We start from the raw sequence: 16672 nt of genomic DNA on the forward strand, positions 1-16672 counted from the left end.
TTTCTTTTTTCTTTCTCTACCTCCCTTCTCCTCCCCTACAGCAGAGCCACGAGCTGAGCATGACTAACCCCTGCAAAGCCTTCAGCAGTGGCTCCCTCTGCTCCTGGGAGGCATCAGGGGGGATGAGCCAAGGCAGAGCAGGCAGCACGTCCCCGGAGAGCCTGGGCCGCTGCAGTCCCAGCAGTGTGAGCAGCCCCAGCTGTGGGGCCCTTCATGGAGATGGTGGGTACCAGAGTTCCTCTTACCTCTCCATTGATGGCAGGCTCCTGGCTCCTGTGCATCTTGACATCGACACCGACTTTCATGCTGTGCGGGAGCAGGAGAAGGAGGACATCAAGCTGCTCAACAACCAGTTTGTGACCCTGATTGAGAAGGTATGGGGAGCTGCTGTGGTGTGGGGATGGGGATGCTGGTGGTGGGGAAATGGATGCAGACACTGCCATGAGGCTCATGAAGGCCTTCAGTGAACCACCGCCAGGCTCCAAATGTGAGACTTAATTACCCAATTAGATATTTCTTCAGTGCTATCTCTTAGCACGAGGGCTACTATCACCTCTAGGTGAAGCTGGGCCATGGCTGTGGTCAGCAGCCCGTGCCTCTCCTGTGCTGGTCAACCTAGGCAGCACAGCAGGGACAGGGACCTTCCTGCCTGGGCAGCAGGGACACGGATGGAGCAGGCCCTGGTCCTGCAATGGACATACGGCCATGGGCAGTAACGCTGACGACAGTGGCTGCTCAAATTCCTCACTGGCTGCAGAGAGACAGCTGGAAAATCATCTTTGTAGCTGCATGGTGGGCAAGGGATACCCCCACCCACCTCCCTCCTCTGCGGTTTGCACTACGAGGGTTGCATGCTCAGCCAAGAAAGTGTCGCTTTCATCTCTTAAAAGAGCCATGAGAAGGCAGAAGATTTTTCTCAAAGGAAAACAACTCATCCAGCTAAGGCAGGTTTCTGCAAAGCCCTGGTGCTCTGTAAACAGATGGTAATCTCCTAGGATTGCTTCACTGTAGTCTACAATACCGGCACTCAATGCCAAGCTACTACAGCTTGGGATTATTATCATTTTTTTTTCAGTACTATTTTCTTTAAGTCAATCTCTAAAAGGACCTGACCTCATGCTGGAAAGGAGGGCAGGGGTCCACCTCCCCCAGTATCCATCCCAACGAAGAGCTGTGCACCCACCACACCTCCACGTGCCAACAGTGTACAGCAGTGCTGGGGGCTGACCCTGCGCAGAGAAACATAGCAGCCTCTGCAGCTCTGCTTTCCTAAGCACTGATCTTGGCCTGGATTTGGAGAACAAGTGGTTTGGAAATCACCTGGAGAATGATGTGTTGCATGTGCTACTGCCCTGGTCCTTCAACCACCCAGAACACGAGGTTGAGGGGTGTGTGTGTGTACTGAGCCCTGCTCAGAAACCAGACCTTGAGTGAGAGGATGGGGGCAGGGGAGATGAGAGACGACCACACAGTAACAGAATGTACGTGAGCCTGACCACAGGCACCAGCCTGTTCCACACAAATGAAGATGGAAGCAGTGACAGCCTCTAGATTTCCTGATAAACTCAACCTGGTGACCTGCTGATAAGTGTGTGCATTACAGGGCCTGATGGACAGAAGATACAAATAACCCTCCTTAGTTAAGTGGCTTTGACTTCAGCACCTGCAGCTTCTGCAGTTAGCTTTGAAGGCTGCAGCTTCAAGTGGTACGTAAGTGGGAAATTTCAGCCACCTGCCTCAGGCCTTCATTCCAGAAGAAAGTTAATGACACTTCCTCGTCGCAGAGAACTTGTCTTTTTAATCAGGAATTCAGATGGTCTGAAGCCCAAGTTGCTAATTCCTCGGATAATTGACAACAATAACTGCAGGAGTTCGCTGCTGATGGGTTTCCAGCAGGCTGTTCCAGATCTGCTACTATTGCCTTTTCATCTGATCCAGATTTGTGCAAGTGGGAGACAGTCAACAGCCAAGTGATGGAATCCCTGCCTGAAGCTCTGCCTTCACCCTGAGCAGCTCAGATGCAGAAGCCTCCAAGGTCCAAGCTTTGGTCACTTCTGTGTTTATTCTTCCAGGAAATGAGGCTTGATTTGAGTGATTCTGCTACAAAGCTCTCGTTTCGTGACTTTGCAAAGGATTTCTGCTGAAGAGGGATGCCGTGTAAGATGGCAGGATGAAAGCAGCTCAGCCTGGTGGATGGGTATGGTTTGGGAACGGGGTAAAAACTAGAGATTTAGGTAGAGAAAAAAGAGCAACAAACCATCAGAAGCGAGGTCAGGAACAAAGACTTCGTTTGAGGGTCAGGGAGAGACTTGGATCAGCAGCCAGTGCAAAGACTGACTATCCTAGCAGTGAATGAGAAAGCTGCCATAAAATGAGAGGCTGTTCTCTACATCCAACCCCACAGTTTGATCCCAGCCCCGCTGACCACAGTCCCGTTGTGCAATCCTGAAGATGCCTCAGATGGAGAGAACAAATGGCCCAATTGGTTACTGGTAGCCCCAGTGGCCACTTCCTCATGCCACTGAGCTGCCTGGCCTCACGCATGCGCACACACAGCACGATGCTGTTTTTGTGCCAGGACAATGCAGCCAGTCAACAAACTCCACTGCCAACTTGATATCTATGGACACGTGTTATGCTGTAAGGAAGGAGTAGGTCTCCAACAGCAAGACTTGGAAGACTTTAACACACACACACCCCCAACTATAAGCATCTGAGCACTGCTGCTTTACCTGGCTGCCCTCTGCTCAGATGAGAAGCTGGGAATGATGCTGTCTCTCCCCTCCATATTTGTGCAGTGCTCAAACCTGAGCATTCTGTCTCACTGATTCACTGCTGTTTTCCTGGCCAAAACTGAAGTCCAAGGAAGAAATCGAGGCCTGATAGCCCTTGTATCCCATTTCTCACTATATAGTGTATAGGTGATGCTGCATCTTCCTCGTAGCACAGATGAACTCATGTCAGCATTGAATCATCTCCAGGACAGAGTTAAGGCAATTGACAGCTTGGAGCTCACAGCCAAAATGTGACGGAGGGAGTTTGGTTTCCCTCACAGAGCAACGAGGAGGGGTGATGATTAAATAATTAATTAACATTAGTCAAGAGCTTTGAATGTGAAAACTGTTGAACGCTCAGCATTATTCTTCAGAATGGAGAGCATCAGGAAAGAAGAGTGTCAGATTTGGATCGTGGGTGGATGAGAACGCATCGTATACTCTCTTAGCAGATAGGGACTCTGAGACCTCACACGGAGCCTAATTATTTCAGTTATTCTGTAGAGCTCCCATAGTTCTCATCTACACTGCTTTGCAATACAAACCAAGACTCTGATTCATTGCTCAGGATTCACCGTGGTGCAATCCTGCAGATTAGAGGGGAGTGATTTGTGCCACTCTGAGGCAGTAAATCAGAATTCAGTTCACCCCAGGCATCTGGGCATGAGTCTTGGTGGGTTTTTGGCCTTTATTTCAATATGGTTGGAGGCAAAGGGGACCAGCATAGATCAGTTTTTATTTTTTCAGTGACTTGAGATGCTTTTTCACTTTCACATGAATGTGATCTGTTAAGAAATTAAGCAGCATGAAATGCATAAAACCTCTGTAGCCCCTATATTCATCCTCTGCCCTGGATCTTCAGAGGATTTCTTGCTCTTACCTGGAGATTTCAGCTAAGCCCAGCAACATTTCAGTGCTGCAGAGGTCTCCAAACCGGAGGCATTTTGCTGTGCTGTCAGAATTACTGAGGTCTCTGCAATCTCTTTATCAGGTCCAATGCTTGGAGCAACAGAACAAGATCCTGACGACACGGTGGAACTTCCTGAAGGATCAAGACAATTCCCACTCCGAATCAGACATGAAGGCCATCTACGATCAGTACATGAGCAAAATGAATCAAGAGATGCAGGCACTCAACTACGAGCAAGAAAATCTCGAGTCGGAGTTGACAGAGGTCCTGAGCACCATGGATAACTTCCGAAGCAAGTAGGTGTCCGATGTGGCTCCATGTATGAGGGGGGAATGTTTGCAAGATGCTGGTTAAGCTGTGGGACAAGGAGCAGTGTGGCACTGATTGAAAGCTATTCCCAGAGAAAAAGAGGACAGCATATTTGAGAAGAACCATATTTGGTTTCCTACCCTCTACCTAACTAGAGATGAAAGTAACCTATAGAAAGTATGGGGGCATCTGAGGTCAGAGCACAGGAAACAATGCTACCAGGAATGATAGCCAATAAAACAAAGAATTAGTTTTTCTCCACACTGTTATCACAAACCAAAGCTTTCTCCCCAGACCAATCTACGGATTTGGGCCCCTTAGCATTAACAAACTGCCTCTCTTTTCCTCCTCCCCCCTCCAGAAATTAAAGCAAAGTTCTGTTTTCACCAAAAGGTTAAATTCTAACCTAACCCTAACCTAAACATCTGGATAGAACTTATTGAGGCAGATGATAGTTTGAGAGGACTGGCTGCAGAGGGCTTATTGCTGCTTTTGTCAACAGCTTTGAGATCCTCAGATAACATCTGAGATGCACCACGGCTCATTTAAGAAAACAATGCTTTCCTTATTATCGGTGTTATTTGCATACCACACAGATGAATCCACAATTAGATACTTTCCCTTCCAGTTACACCCATTTGCCTATACAGGATCTCTGGCACTTTCATGCTAATTTGCAGTGAGGAGGACCCACCTGTGGGCACTGTCAAAACAGAACAACAAAGCTAAGGGCCACCCCTCTGCTGGCATTGACAGACATCTGAAATAACAGCCCACACCTCTTCCTGATGCACGATGTGATGTGTGAATAATGGCAGCACCCTTCTCCAGAGAGCTTAGCCCAAGGATCTCAGTGATCTTTGCAGGCTCTGCAGATCAGGGGAAAGACTGATACCTCCATAAAGGTATTCAGAAGCATTGAGGCATGGGGGGGAAAGAACTGCAAAATATCTTCAGTTCAACCCATTGTTATGGATATTGTTGGAAGTGAAAGGGGTAAAGTCAAGGTCCAGTTATTTTCAGAGCCTGAATTCGAGGGTAACTGTCAAATACTTGAGAAAAAAAAACACAAAATGTATTGAGGTATGGACAGATAGAACAGGGCAGCAGTTAAATTTACTCAAACTGATGGCAGAGCAGGACATGGAATTAGGAGTTTGGTTCCTGACCTTGTGCTGAAAGCATTTATGCTCAGCCTCCTTCTAGAACTGACGCACTGCAAATCCCTACATTCCTCGTGGTGAGTGTGCCTGCTTTGAAATGTTGGTTTCACTTAAAGACCTGGAATCACTTGCTTTGCTGACAGACAGCAGCCCTAGACTTGGATCAAAGACCTTATAGGGATTGTACCATTTACTTCCTATCCTAAAAGGTTTTAAGACCTCCATACCTCTCTGGAGCTCCTGCTCCTCCTTGCACATCCCCAGGAAGCAATGGCTCTGTACTGACAGAAGACAACTCTTGGCTTATTCCATAAGTCAGGAAAATAGGCGGGCTTGTGGAGAGACATCAGATCAGCCACATCCATCTGCTCTCCCAGTTTGTACTTCTATTTGTACTCAAATTAACTTACTAATTGCCCACATCTGGCACTTAATATTGTTATTTCTCAACCTGATTTCTTAAGGGTAGAGGTACGTATGCAAACAGGCTGTGTATTTCCCCCAGTGTTCAATCTTGAACAGTTTAAGCCTAGTTGGACAGAGGAGCAGAAGAGGCAGAGATGCTACGGTGCTAGAAATTCAGAAATCATAAATGCTTTGAGGAACAGGGCCCACATCCCACCCAGCACACGGGATAAAAACACAGCATGCAAACACAGTATTATCAGGCAACAGAAATCCAGGTGGATTTCTGCCACAGCAAAAGCCCACCGTGCTGCCTTCAGCCATTGGTGATCCGTGGGGAGAGCACTGCTACTTCTGCTGAGCTTCCCAGGGCAATGCTCCAGCCCCATGCTAACCCATACCAGCTCTGTTGAGTCCTGCAAGTCAAGAAGACCGCCTCTGCCCCATTGTTTTTTTTCTCTGGAGTAAATGGGCTGCTTAATCCATGCAAATTTTGGAGGTTTCCAGCTCCCGTAGAGGTTTATTTTCCCAGGGGAAATATTTTGGGAGAAGCAAAAGGCAGGAATTCCACTACCAGTTTTAAATGGGTATCCACTTGTCCTTGCTGTGGCACCTCCATAGAGCACTGTGCGCTCAGTAGCAAGCAAGCTGCTGCCCAACAGCTCATGTGTAAAATCTGCCTGTCAGCATCCTCAGAAAGACTCCAATTTGTCTTTTTCTCCCTCTGTTCAGGGACAGCTTTGCAAAAAATACACAGGAGACTTAGCTAGCTGGGATGCTTCCACTTCTTCCAACCTCCTTTGGTTGCCATTGAGCAGTGCTGCTATCTGTTGTCATGGTTTCAAAGGCAGAAGAGGATGGAGAGGGGACAAGGGAGAGGGTTAAAATCTGACACAGGGTCTCAAATGCTGCTTCTTTAGGAAATCATGCCAAAACTGAAACGTGCTCAGGTGGGGGTGACTGCCCAGAGTTTGCTTCAGCTCCCCATGTGCAATTTGCACATGCAAAAATCCATTTGAATGAGAAGGCACAGAATTTTTGCATGTGCTGAGCAACTCTGGGGTGGGACTGGAGAAATACTGCAGGAAAACACAGAGTTAACAACATTCAGGGGGGCCAGATCTAAAAGCCAGAGTTTGTGATAACCAGGTTTTCCCCTGAACAATGTCAGTCAGCACTCCCCCACCTTCAGTCTTTACAGCTGGCTTTCAGCTGCTCCCTACCCCATTTCCTTGCTCTGCAGGAGACACACTGATGTAGCCCCATGCTGCTGGGCTCAGATCCATCCCACCACTGTATCTTTACCCTAAGATAGCCTTGAAGGTACATCCAGAGAGGCATGTAGCCTGCCTGAGATTCAGCTCAACTCTGATTTTGTTCTACTGACTCCAGAAGGAGCCCAAGGCGACCAGACGCCCATCTCAAATGCTGTTAAAGCGAGATAGGATGGATTTATACCTTTATGCATGATTGCTCGAGGATTACCTTGAAGGAGATAAATGCTGTGATGTGTTTGTAGAAGGCTCCATCTCCATGTGAGTCACCTCCTGGCTGCCAGGTCCCTCTGGAGCCATGCGGTGAGCGCGTCGGGCTGGCTTGGCCTGCTCCCCTTTCAGTCAGGAGCGTTGTTTGCTCCACACGGGAGATTATGTCAGCGCCTGGCAATGCGTTGAAGCTGCTTTGGCAGGCTGGGACAGACTGGGATTGGGCTGAGATGCAATGAGGATGAAGGAAGAGTGGCAGGCTGTAATTAAGCTCGGTACATAGTTACTGGCAACACAGCTAACATTCCAGCTATAGAGCAGAAAAACCAGACAGGTAAATCTTGCTAGCTGCCTAGCCTTATAAGAACAGGCAAAGAGAGGGTGAGTTTAACGCCATGGGGTACCTAAGGGGAACCTCAGAAGTGCCCAGCTGTAGGACCTGTGACAGTCAGATCCTTCTGTGCCCTTTGTCCCCTCTGTGGAGAAAGCAACAGTTCAAGGGAGATGTTTCTGATATTAAGGATCAGCTCCTGGACAGGATGTATCCCTTTTGCCCTGCAAAGCAATCTCCTGGCTGCATTTCCAATGCTTGTTCCTCCTTCTGCCCCCAGGCTCAGCCCCTCTTTCTGGTAAGGAAGCAGCAGAGAAGGCTCACTTCTAACTGGAGCGATGCACACCTGACCGCCAAAGAACAGAATCAAGCATAGAATCATAGAATGGTTTGGGTTGGAAGGGACTCCAAGCCTCCCCCAGCCCCACTCCCTGCCCTGGGCTGCTCCCACCTCTCCATCAGCTGCCCAGGGACCCATCCATGGCACTGAGCCTTTTCAGGGATGGGGCACCTACCCTTCTCCGGGCAGCACTGCCAGGGCTTCACTCTCTTTTGAGTAAAGAATTTCCCCCCCTATATCCTATCTCATCCTCCCTTGTCCCATCTCTGTCTGCCCATGGAATGGCTGCCATTCCTGATTTCATTATCATCTCTCTGTTAGGAGATGCCATTTCACCTGATTCCTAAATGTCTCAGCCTTCCCCATACCAATTTGATGACATCTATAAGCAGCATTCAAAGATTTAATTCCCAGCCTGGAAACGCTCTGAGCACATCTGGGTAAGAGGAGCTGGAGGTGTCACAGAAGAGCAGGGAAGCTAAGGCTTCTCTAAGAGAACCACCTCCTCCATTTCAGCAGAACCAGCATTCCTATAGTGCACCCTGCACCCATCACACAAAATTCCTGGTATCTGGACAGCCAGTCAACCAAGCTGCTGGTCACAGATCTAGCCCAAAAGAGACTCTGTGTCCCAAAGGGCTGGTATTCCCTAAACTACCCTCCTGGCTCTGTTCTCCTTTAGGAAACATGCTTGCCCTTGGACCAAATCTTTGCTGTCCTAGTCCTTATCAGACCTGTTTCTAAACACCTCCAGGGTTGGTTCCTTTGCTGGATATTAGCACTCCACCCTGTCCCATCTGGTTTTTGTTACCTTTTGCTCTGTGGGCAATGTTTTCAATGAAATGCTTTGCCACGTCCTCTGTTCCTTCATAAAGTGTGCTTAAGATTTAAGTTAGGCCATAATGCAGTCTGTTTCCTTGGTTTGTTTGTTTTCTTGATTTTACACAATCCAAAGCTTCCTCCTTTGAGAGGCTTTTCAGACATTGGAAATGCTGAGGATATCTGAAAGAGAAAAAAAGAGTTGGGGTGAGAATCTGGGCTTCACTGAGAACAATTCCCCAAGAACAATCCACCATACCTCAATTCACAGTGCCTGCTCTCTCTCTGTGGTGAATGTGAGGTATCCTGAGGTTGCTCAGCCCTCAAATTAAATTAGTGTTAAAGCTACCTGCTCTGTACTCTGGGGTTTTTCAGGCTGAAGGTGCTAATGGTGTTAGCTGGCATGTGGGAGCTTGTTGCCCTCTCTCTTGTCCAGATGTTCACACCTAAGATATCTCACACCTTCTGAAGGAGGTGGGACGAGATGGTAAAAGCAGAAAGCCTATATGCCAATGCTTTTTTGGGGGCCAGCAAGACAACCTGAAGCATCTGACTGGCTTGTGCAATTTCTGACTGCTTTTTTCCCCCCCCTCTCTTTAGATACGAGGATGAGATTCGCCTCTGCAGCGGCATGGAATACACCTTCATGGAACTCAAGAAGGTGAGTGGCAAGAGGAGCTTTGCATCTGTATGGTCTGTACATCAGCCCTGCAGTCACAGAACAGCCTGAGAGAGGCAGTGTGGTCCAGGATCAGCCAGGAGAGTCCAGAGCTGCCCAGAAGCACAAGAGCCCTCGTACCACAGAGGTTTTGTAGGGTAGTAAGGCCTTGAGAAAGACAGCAGCGTGGTGAACAAGGTCACCATTTCAACAGGGAGAGTATAAGAGAATCTGGGCCACTTGTGGTTATAGAAAAGCCCCATGGCTGATGGCAGGAGCACAGGGGTCAGGCAGAGCCACACGGCACCTCAGAACCCTGCAAGGCAATGCCTCTCCTCCTCCTTTGTGCATTCCCTCTGAATGACAGCACAGGTTGGGAAAGGCTGGAAATTGATAAATGTGTTTGCTTTTGTTTCCACAAAACATTGCACGGCCACACCCTGCACAAACATCCCGTCCCAGGAGGAGCTGCATTTGAATATCAGCTCAAATGGAAGGCTTTGTGCACGGTCTTTATATTATAAAAAAAATAATAATCCAAGGTGTAGGAATGCAGGATATTATTAGGCAGAGGAAATGTTCTCCACAAATGATCATTACGGCTAATTGCATGTTTTCCCTGACGCAGCCATCAGCCAGTAGGGGCAGTTCTGGTGACTTCTGTGGACAGCATCAGTTTTCAATAACCCCTGCTTTCTGTGGTGAACAAAAGATGAGTGGGTATGGACCAGCCCTGCCTGTTTCCTTCTCCACCCTTCCATTGCAGACTTCCACCTAAGCTCTCACCTAAGGGAAAAAAAAAAAAAAGAAAAAGCCAAAACAACCACAGAAACAAAGAGTTCAGAGCTAAATCACATAGGAGCTTCTGTGCTCGTAGAGCAGCTCTGTGAGTGCCAGGCACTACACAGCAGGCAGAATGCTTGCTGAAGATGATGGGGCAGCAGCAAGGACTTCTCCAGTTATTCATTAACACACTCAAACTGTTTGTTAATACACCTTTTGCAGGATTTAGATGCCAGTACCTTGCACAGAACGGAGCTAGAGGTGAAACTCAGCGGGCTCCAAGAGCTGATGGACCTGAAGAAAACCATCTATGAGCAGGTAGAAATACAGCTGGGAGGGTGGCCTTGGCACACAGGCAAGACCAAACAAAGAAAGGCTTTTTTTTTGCAGACAGCTCCAATACAGAGAGGGCTTTGTTCCCAATTTGCACCAAACTGAGAGAGATTACTTCACCAAGGGGAGGAAGGATACTGCATCTAAATAAGCCCATAGGGTGCAGCATGCCTGCATCTCCTCAAACACAGCAATGTGATTTCAGCCACTTACTCAGAGCCTGTAAAATGCTACCAAGCAGGCTTGGCAGTGTTTGGGGAATACTAACGATTTGTCAGAATTCTACCAATACAAACAATGAGAATGCTTGGCAGAGGAGTGCTACTGCCTTTTGTGGAGAAACTGAGGCAGGGAGGAGCAGAATGACCTGCCCACTAACAGAACTGTGCTAGAACACATCTAAGCATGAGGCCTGAATTTCTCTAAAATGATCACTCCTGGTGCAAAGCAGTTTGCAGGAGCAGTGGCATATCAGATCCTACACAGAATGCCAGTATGCTTCCATCTTCCAGGTCTGATTTCTTCTAGGTCCTATGTTGCTGTTCTTAGCAGCAGTCTGCACTATTTCTTAACACATCCTCCATGCAAAGAAATCACCTCCCACCTCTCCCACCCTCTCCTCCAAAGCTGGTTTTCACTCATTTCCTCACCTGCACCAATTGCTCTGACTGCCATCAATGCATGGGCATGCATACCCAGCAGAGGGGCAAATGCAGGGGGAACTGTGGGACAGATTTGCTCACAGCATGCCAGTATGAATCAGAAAACCACCCCAGCTTTGGTCCTCTTTATCTTTTCTCCCCTTTTCTTTTTAGCAGAGTACTTGCAACACACAAGTTTTCTCACATAGCTATTGCCATGCTCAAACATTAACAAGGAAGCACAAGGATTTAATAACAGCTAGGAACAAGTGCCCTGATAATCCCATTCTCTTTAGATCAGTGGGGTACCTTTTCCTCATGAGTCACCACATCAGGCTCTTTATTTCCCAGTCAGGGGAAGGGAAGGCAAACAAGGCATACAGGTGTTTCTCTAAGAGATTAGAGGCAGCTGTACAAAAGGGAACAACAAAAAACACTGAGATGAAAGCAAAGATGGGGAGAGATGTATGCTGCTCCCATTCACACTGGTGCAAATCAGAAGAAACTGCAGAGAAACTGATAGAAGTGAACCTTTGCTGGAGCAGTCTGAGGTTGGGGGAGCTGCCAAGTGAACGTGTACAGTATCTGCTTGGTGCAATGCATCAGGTCCTGTCTTGTCAGGATACAAACTACCCAGCAAAGCAGTTTACTGGCATAGATGAAGGGTCTTTTTTAGGTTCACTGCATTCATCATTGTCTGACTCCTTTTGTGACCGAGTCAGCTATCAAGAATAAATACTCGAGTCAGTGATAGTGCAGCTTGTGCATGCCTGTTTCTCACCCCCCAGGGCTGGTTTGAGTTTCTCCAGCATACAGAAGCAGCTCTGCCGACCATGGATGTGTTTAGAGAAGGGTCTTCATTCTCCCTTATCTTCCTAGACACAAAGCAGACTGTAACAACAGAAGTGGCAGCCCCTGCCTGTGTAGATACTGAAGCAGAGCTGAGTAAAGGCATCTTTATGGAAGCACTAGCTGCAGAACCACTAACAACACCCTGTTTCTTGGTTTCTTGCCCTGCACAGATATGCCCACCATCTGAACATCAATAGATACTGAAGCATCACCTGCAACTCACCTGCTTTTGATGAAGTGCAAAAACACCATTTTGTTGGACAAGTAACATATGTTACCCAGAGGTCCTAAATCCATACTATAGCCTGAGCCTGAGTTTATGGGGGGAAAAAATACCAGATTCAGAATTTAAGAGAATAAAAACCTACAAAGTCTACCCATCCACACACTGCATATCAGGAAGACGCTTTGCCTGGCTCAGGACATCAGATGTGCCAGAGTTCAGCTCTCTTGTGGCAAGTAGCTTTGTTCAACACTTGATATCTCTATTCTCTGCTATTCAGGAACTCGAAGAGCTGCTGACAGAAATTAAGGACATTTCTGTTGTACTGGGAATTGACAACACGTGCAAGCTTGACCTGAGCAGGATTGTGGAAGAAGTGAGGTCTCAGTATGAAGCCCTGGCTCTTCGGAGCTGGGAGGAGGCTGAAGCACTTACCAGGAGGAAGGTATGTCCCCTTATCTGATTGGTATGGGGAGAGGAGGGAGAGAAGAGGGAAAAAGAAACTACAAGACTCAGCAAGATGTGGAGAGACAAACTACACCTGGGAATGGAAGGAGGGACAGGGTGCTAACCTAGATCAGTCCCTTCTAACTCATGTGTGTAAATCAGGAGTTTCACAGCCTGAGGCTCTCCACACTGCCAACTGAGGAAGGCAAGATCATTGTCTAGTGGTAACTTGGCCCACTTAGGATGCAAATTATTTTCCTCTGGTACCTCCTCCAAACAGAGCAAGCAAGAATGTGGTGAAACCAATGGACAGTGTGTTCCATGCCTACAGTACAGCTAGAAGACGCTATAAGAACGAGTCCTAAACCCTTCCACATACCAGCTATTTCTTCCCCTATTTAGGCATTTCTCCCCAGGGGCAGTGGGAAACTTACTAGATTCCTTTGCTACAGCAAAGGAGCAAGAGATAACATGTGCTTCCATCTACCCTGCAGCTGAATGAAGGGAACACCCAATCAGCCACCTATGGGGGTCACCTCCTTGACAGCCGACGGGAGATTGCAGACCTGAACATCCAAATCCAGAAGCTGAGGTCCTGCATCGTGTCCCAAAAAAGCCAGGTGCGTCCTGGGATGGGTGACAAAGCTCTGACAGGCAGATCTGAAACTACAACACATCTAACACTTCTGTTACTTTCTCTCCTTTCGTAACACCAGTGCCTGTACTTAGAGGAGAATATCAAAGAAGCAGGAGAGCATGGTGAGACGGCCCTCAAGGATGCCAAAGCCAAACTGGTCAAGCTAGAAGAAGCCCTACAGAAGAGCAAGGAGGATATGGCTCACCTGGTGAAAGAGTATCAGGAGCTGATGAACATCAAGCTCGCCCTGGATTTGGAGATCCTCACTTACAGGAAGCTGGTGGAAGGAGAGGAAAGCAGGTGAGGTGGGCCTCTCTGCACCTGAGCAGTGGGAGGGATGCACACAAACACCTAGGGAGAAAGCAGACACCCCATGCTTTGAGTCTGGTATTGAAGGATTGATTAAAGAAAGAGCAAATCCCAGAAGTCCCCATACAGCTCAGCCCTGTCTCTTGCTCTGAACTTTGCCTTAAAGCCTTCAGACTGAAAAGCACCAGCACTTCTCTACACTGCTTTGTCCAGGTGCTGTTGAGTCAGCCTTCCAACCCAACCAAGCACTTAACTCTGCCCATGCAGCCCAGCTCTCATGAGCCAAACTCCAGCCCTCCATACCTTTCTGGAACTGCAGATATTAACACACATCTTCACGTTCTCTCCTTATGTTCACAGCATGGAGTCACCAATACCCACAGTCATCAGCACCGTCCACTCCAGACCAAAGCACCGTAAGTGGTTTTATTCACACAAAATGGTGAAATGAAGCATAAATAAAACATTTCTAAGCTCACCCCTTCTTATCTTTCCCCACCCAGCAGTTTCTGCCAGCACCTTAAGGAACTCCAAGCTGTTTGCCAGGGGAACAGGCAGTGCCAATGGTGAGATGAAGCTGAACGGAGGCTGCACAAAATCTCTGCTCTCCAGAAGCCACAGTGACAACCTGGCAGCACCTGAAGCAGATCCCTATAGCTGCAGTGCCCGGTCAAAGCTCAGCTCCCTGCTCACTGAAGAATGCTCCTAGGAGAAATGGAGCCCTGCAGCACAAACCAGACCCAATGGCACCTGGAGGCAAATGGGGCCAGAGCACTTTCTCCCGAACTCAAGCCAATGTCCAAGGGCTGAAGGATGGGAATCCACTCCATGCTGTCCCTTTTATCTTCACAGCATCCCAGTTAACATCTCTGTTACCAGTTACAAGCAAAAATCAACCCAAGGTTTTAGAACCTCTCCTGTATGGAACCATACTGACATCTTCCTCTCTAGGTCTGTTTCCAGAGAGGATCTGCATTCATAACCGTTGAGATCTATCTATAGGAGCTTGCCAGGAGGGGAAAGTATTATTACACAAGCTCTTAACACAGTAGCCATCAGCCCAGCCACTTTACCAGTATTACAAAACCGTTCTTTCTGATCTGTCTCTGTTCTGTGCATGTCCAAGAGGTGCTCACTGATGTGGCTTTCAATGGAAGGCAGCTCCAAGCCTTCTAAGTAGAGCTGGGGGAGATGTGGGCTAATCAACCTGAGCCAGATGAATTTGTGACATCCATATTTGCATGTCTGCTGACGAACATGCTGGCTCTATTTTGGAATCCTTGCCTACTTCAGAGCATTTAACCAATTTTACTGCCTTTTGGGTGGCCCCTCATTCTTTCCCATGCCACTAAAGCTAAAACTCCTTCAGCTTTTATTTTGATAAGCCACCTCTTTCTAACAGAGAGCATCTCTGCCTATTGCCCCTAAAGGCACTCCAGACTTCACATGTAATGGTGCTAGGTCCTAGAAATGGGATAGTCTCTGGTTCCCATCTAACTAAAACAAGCAGGACTTGTCTTTGTATTTATTGCACTTCTGTAGTGGCTTTTATCTTACCTGGCTGACTCCAGCTGATGCACACCAGCTACGTTGCACCAAAGCTCCTGGGGCCAACTCTATAGCTGCAGTCCTGGCCTCAGTACAGGCACTGCTGTACACACTGACACAGGCAGAGCCCTGCAGTATTTTCCTTCATGAGGCCAGGCTCTGACCTCAATCACTGCCATGTAGCCCCACCTGAGTTCACAGGAGCTGTTATCAGTCTCATGGTGCATCTCCATTGAGTGCATCGCAGCATTTCCATGTTTCTGTAGGGTAGACAATGACTGTAGCATCTATGTAACCAGAACACCTGCTCTCCAGAGTTATAATAAAGTACAGAGTGACACATGGACAGCATTGCATTCATGGTTTTCTCTGCGTTTCTTACCACAACCCACCTGAAATGGCAATTCCTTCCTCAGCTGCCAGGGTTGAGAACTCCAGTTAATCCCTCACAGGCAAACAAAGCTGAAATCGCTCCCCAGACACTTTGCTTGGTCCAGATCCTCAGGGAGAAGAGCACGGGGCTGGAGGGGCAAATACGAAGCCACAGTTTTGGGGAGCTCCCTACTGGGCACACAGCATTTTCAGGAGATGATGCATTTCTGCAAGGGGAACCAAGCTGCTCCCCTGACCCTGCCCTGAGCTTCCCCTTGCTCAGTTCCCCCTGCATCTCTGCAAAGAAGAACCTTTGCACAGCTGGGACCCAGGTCTACACCAGGGAACCACACTTCCATGCAGCCCCTCACTTCAGAGGTGCTCTTTCAGAGCACAGTGGTTTTCTGCTGCCCCTTGCTCAAGAACATATACAGCTGAGGGAGATGAGGCCCTGGCACTGCTGCTCAGAAAAGTTGTGGATGCCTCATCCCTGGAGGTGCTCAAGGCCATGGATGGGGACCTGAGCAGCTGGTAGAGGGGAGAGACACACCAACAGCAAAAGGGTTGGAACTGCATGATCTGTAAGGTCGCTTACAACCCAGGCATTCTATGATTCTATGGCTCTCATGGGAGGTCAACAACACACAACCCCCAGAGGAGCGAGAGGACCTGAGATGGGCAGCCTCTCTGCTCTGCCCTTTGCTCCCTAACAAAAGAAATGCTCTGCTTCCAGGTCAGCATATCGGAGGAAGGGAGGATGCTCCAGGCTTTCAGCTAGAGCTCCCAGTTGTTACACCAGCTGATGGCACAGGCGAGGGCTCTTAATTTCTCAGGCTGGTAGGGGTGGGGAAAGGGGAGAGCCATGCGTAGGGTGAGCTTGCCAGCTCAGGTGGAGATGGAACTTGAGCACAGAGCTTCCCCTGGAGGCAGAACCCAGCACAGACCATCCAGGAGAAGGAACAATGCTGGGTTTGTGCAAGGGCGTGCGACAGCAAAAGTGCACAGAGCCCAGGAGAGGAATGAATGAGGGCTCTGAGCAGCCCAGGGCTCTGGGAAGGCAGGGTGGGGCTGAGGCACGGGGAGCATGGCTGGAAGGAGACAGAGCTGGCGTTGTTCAGGGTGAAACCTGAACAGAAGGGAGCTCAGCACTCTCAGTGCAGGAGAACTGGAGGATGGGGTGTTTGGGACCACGCTCACAGCAAGGCTGGGGAGGGCAGGAGCTCAGCAGCAGCTCAGTCGTGTACAGGGAGTGTTTGTAGCTGCTTTCTCTCCCTTTCATGTTTCTGGGTGGTGGATTTTTATTTTTATTTTATTTTTTAATTTGGTCCTTTTTT

General features: G+C 48.4%; 2 protein-coding genes across 3 annotated transcripts in view; one reads left to right on the forward strand and one right to left on the reverse strand.

The window, feature by feature from the left end:
• The first annotated feature begins 6 nt into the window (after nucleotides 1-6).
• LOC100545632 (keratin, type II cytoskeletal 80) lies at nucleotides 7-15317 on the forward strand. Its single transcript, XM_010710537.3, has 9 exons — nucleotides 7-374; nucleotides 3766-3980; nucleotides 9136-9196; nucleotides 10199-10294; nucleotides 12306-12470; nucleotides 12967-13092; nucleotides 13189-13409; nucleotides 13779-13834; nucleotides 13925-15317. The coding sequence occupies exons 1-9, from the start codon at nucleotides 60-62 to the stop codon at nucleotides 14125-14127; spliced, it is 1458 nt and encodes a 485-aa protein (XP_010708839.1). The 5' UTR covers nucleotides 7-59; the 3' UTR covers nucleotides 14128-15317.
• BCDIN3D (BCDIN3 domain containing RNA methyltransferase) overlaps nucleotides 13374-16672 on the reverse strand; it is a 25538-nt gene continuing 22239 nt past the window's right edge. Inside the window, exons 8-9 of one of the 2 annotated variants that reach the window (XR_004159707.1) lie at nucleotides 15359-15487; nucleotides 13374-13460 (exon numbers count right to left, since the gene is read on the reverse strand). The gene's annotated coding sequence lies outside the window, so the exon portion shown is untranslated. Of the gene's footprint in view, nucleotides 13461-15135; nucleotides 15227-15358; nucleotides 15488-16672 lie in introns of those variants that run through there. The other variant, XR_004159708.1, reaches the window with a different exon arrangement.

The sequence above is a fragment of the Meleagris gallopavo genome, chromosome 4 (genome assembly GCF_000146605.3).
Source record: "Meleagris gallopavo isolate NT-WF06-2002-E0010 breed Aviagen turkey brand Nicholas breeding stock chromosome 4, Turkey_5.1, whole genome shotgun sequence".
Lineage (NCBI taxonomy): Eukaryota > Metazoa > Chordata > Aves > Galliformes > Phasianidae > Meleagris > Meleagris gallopavo.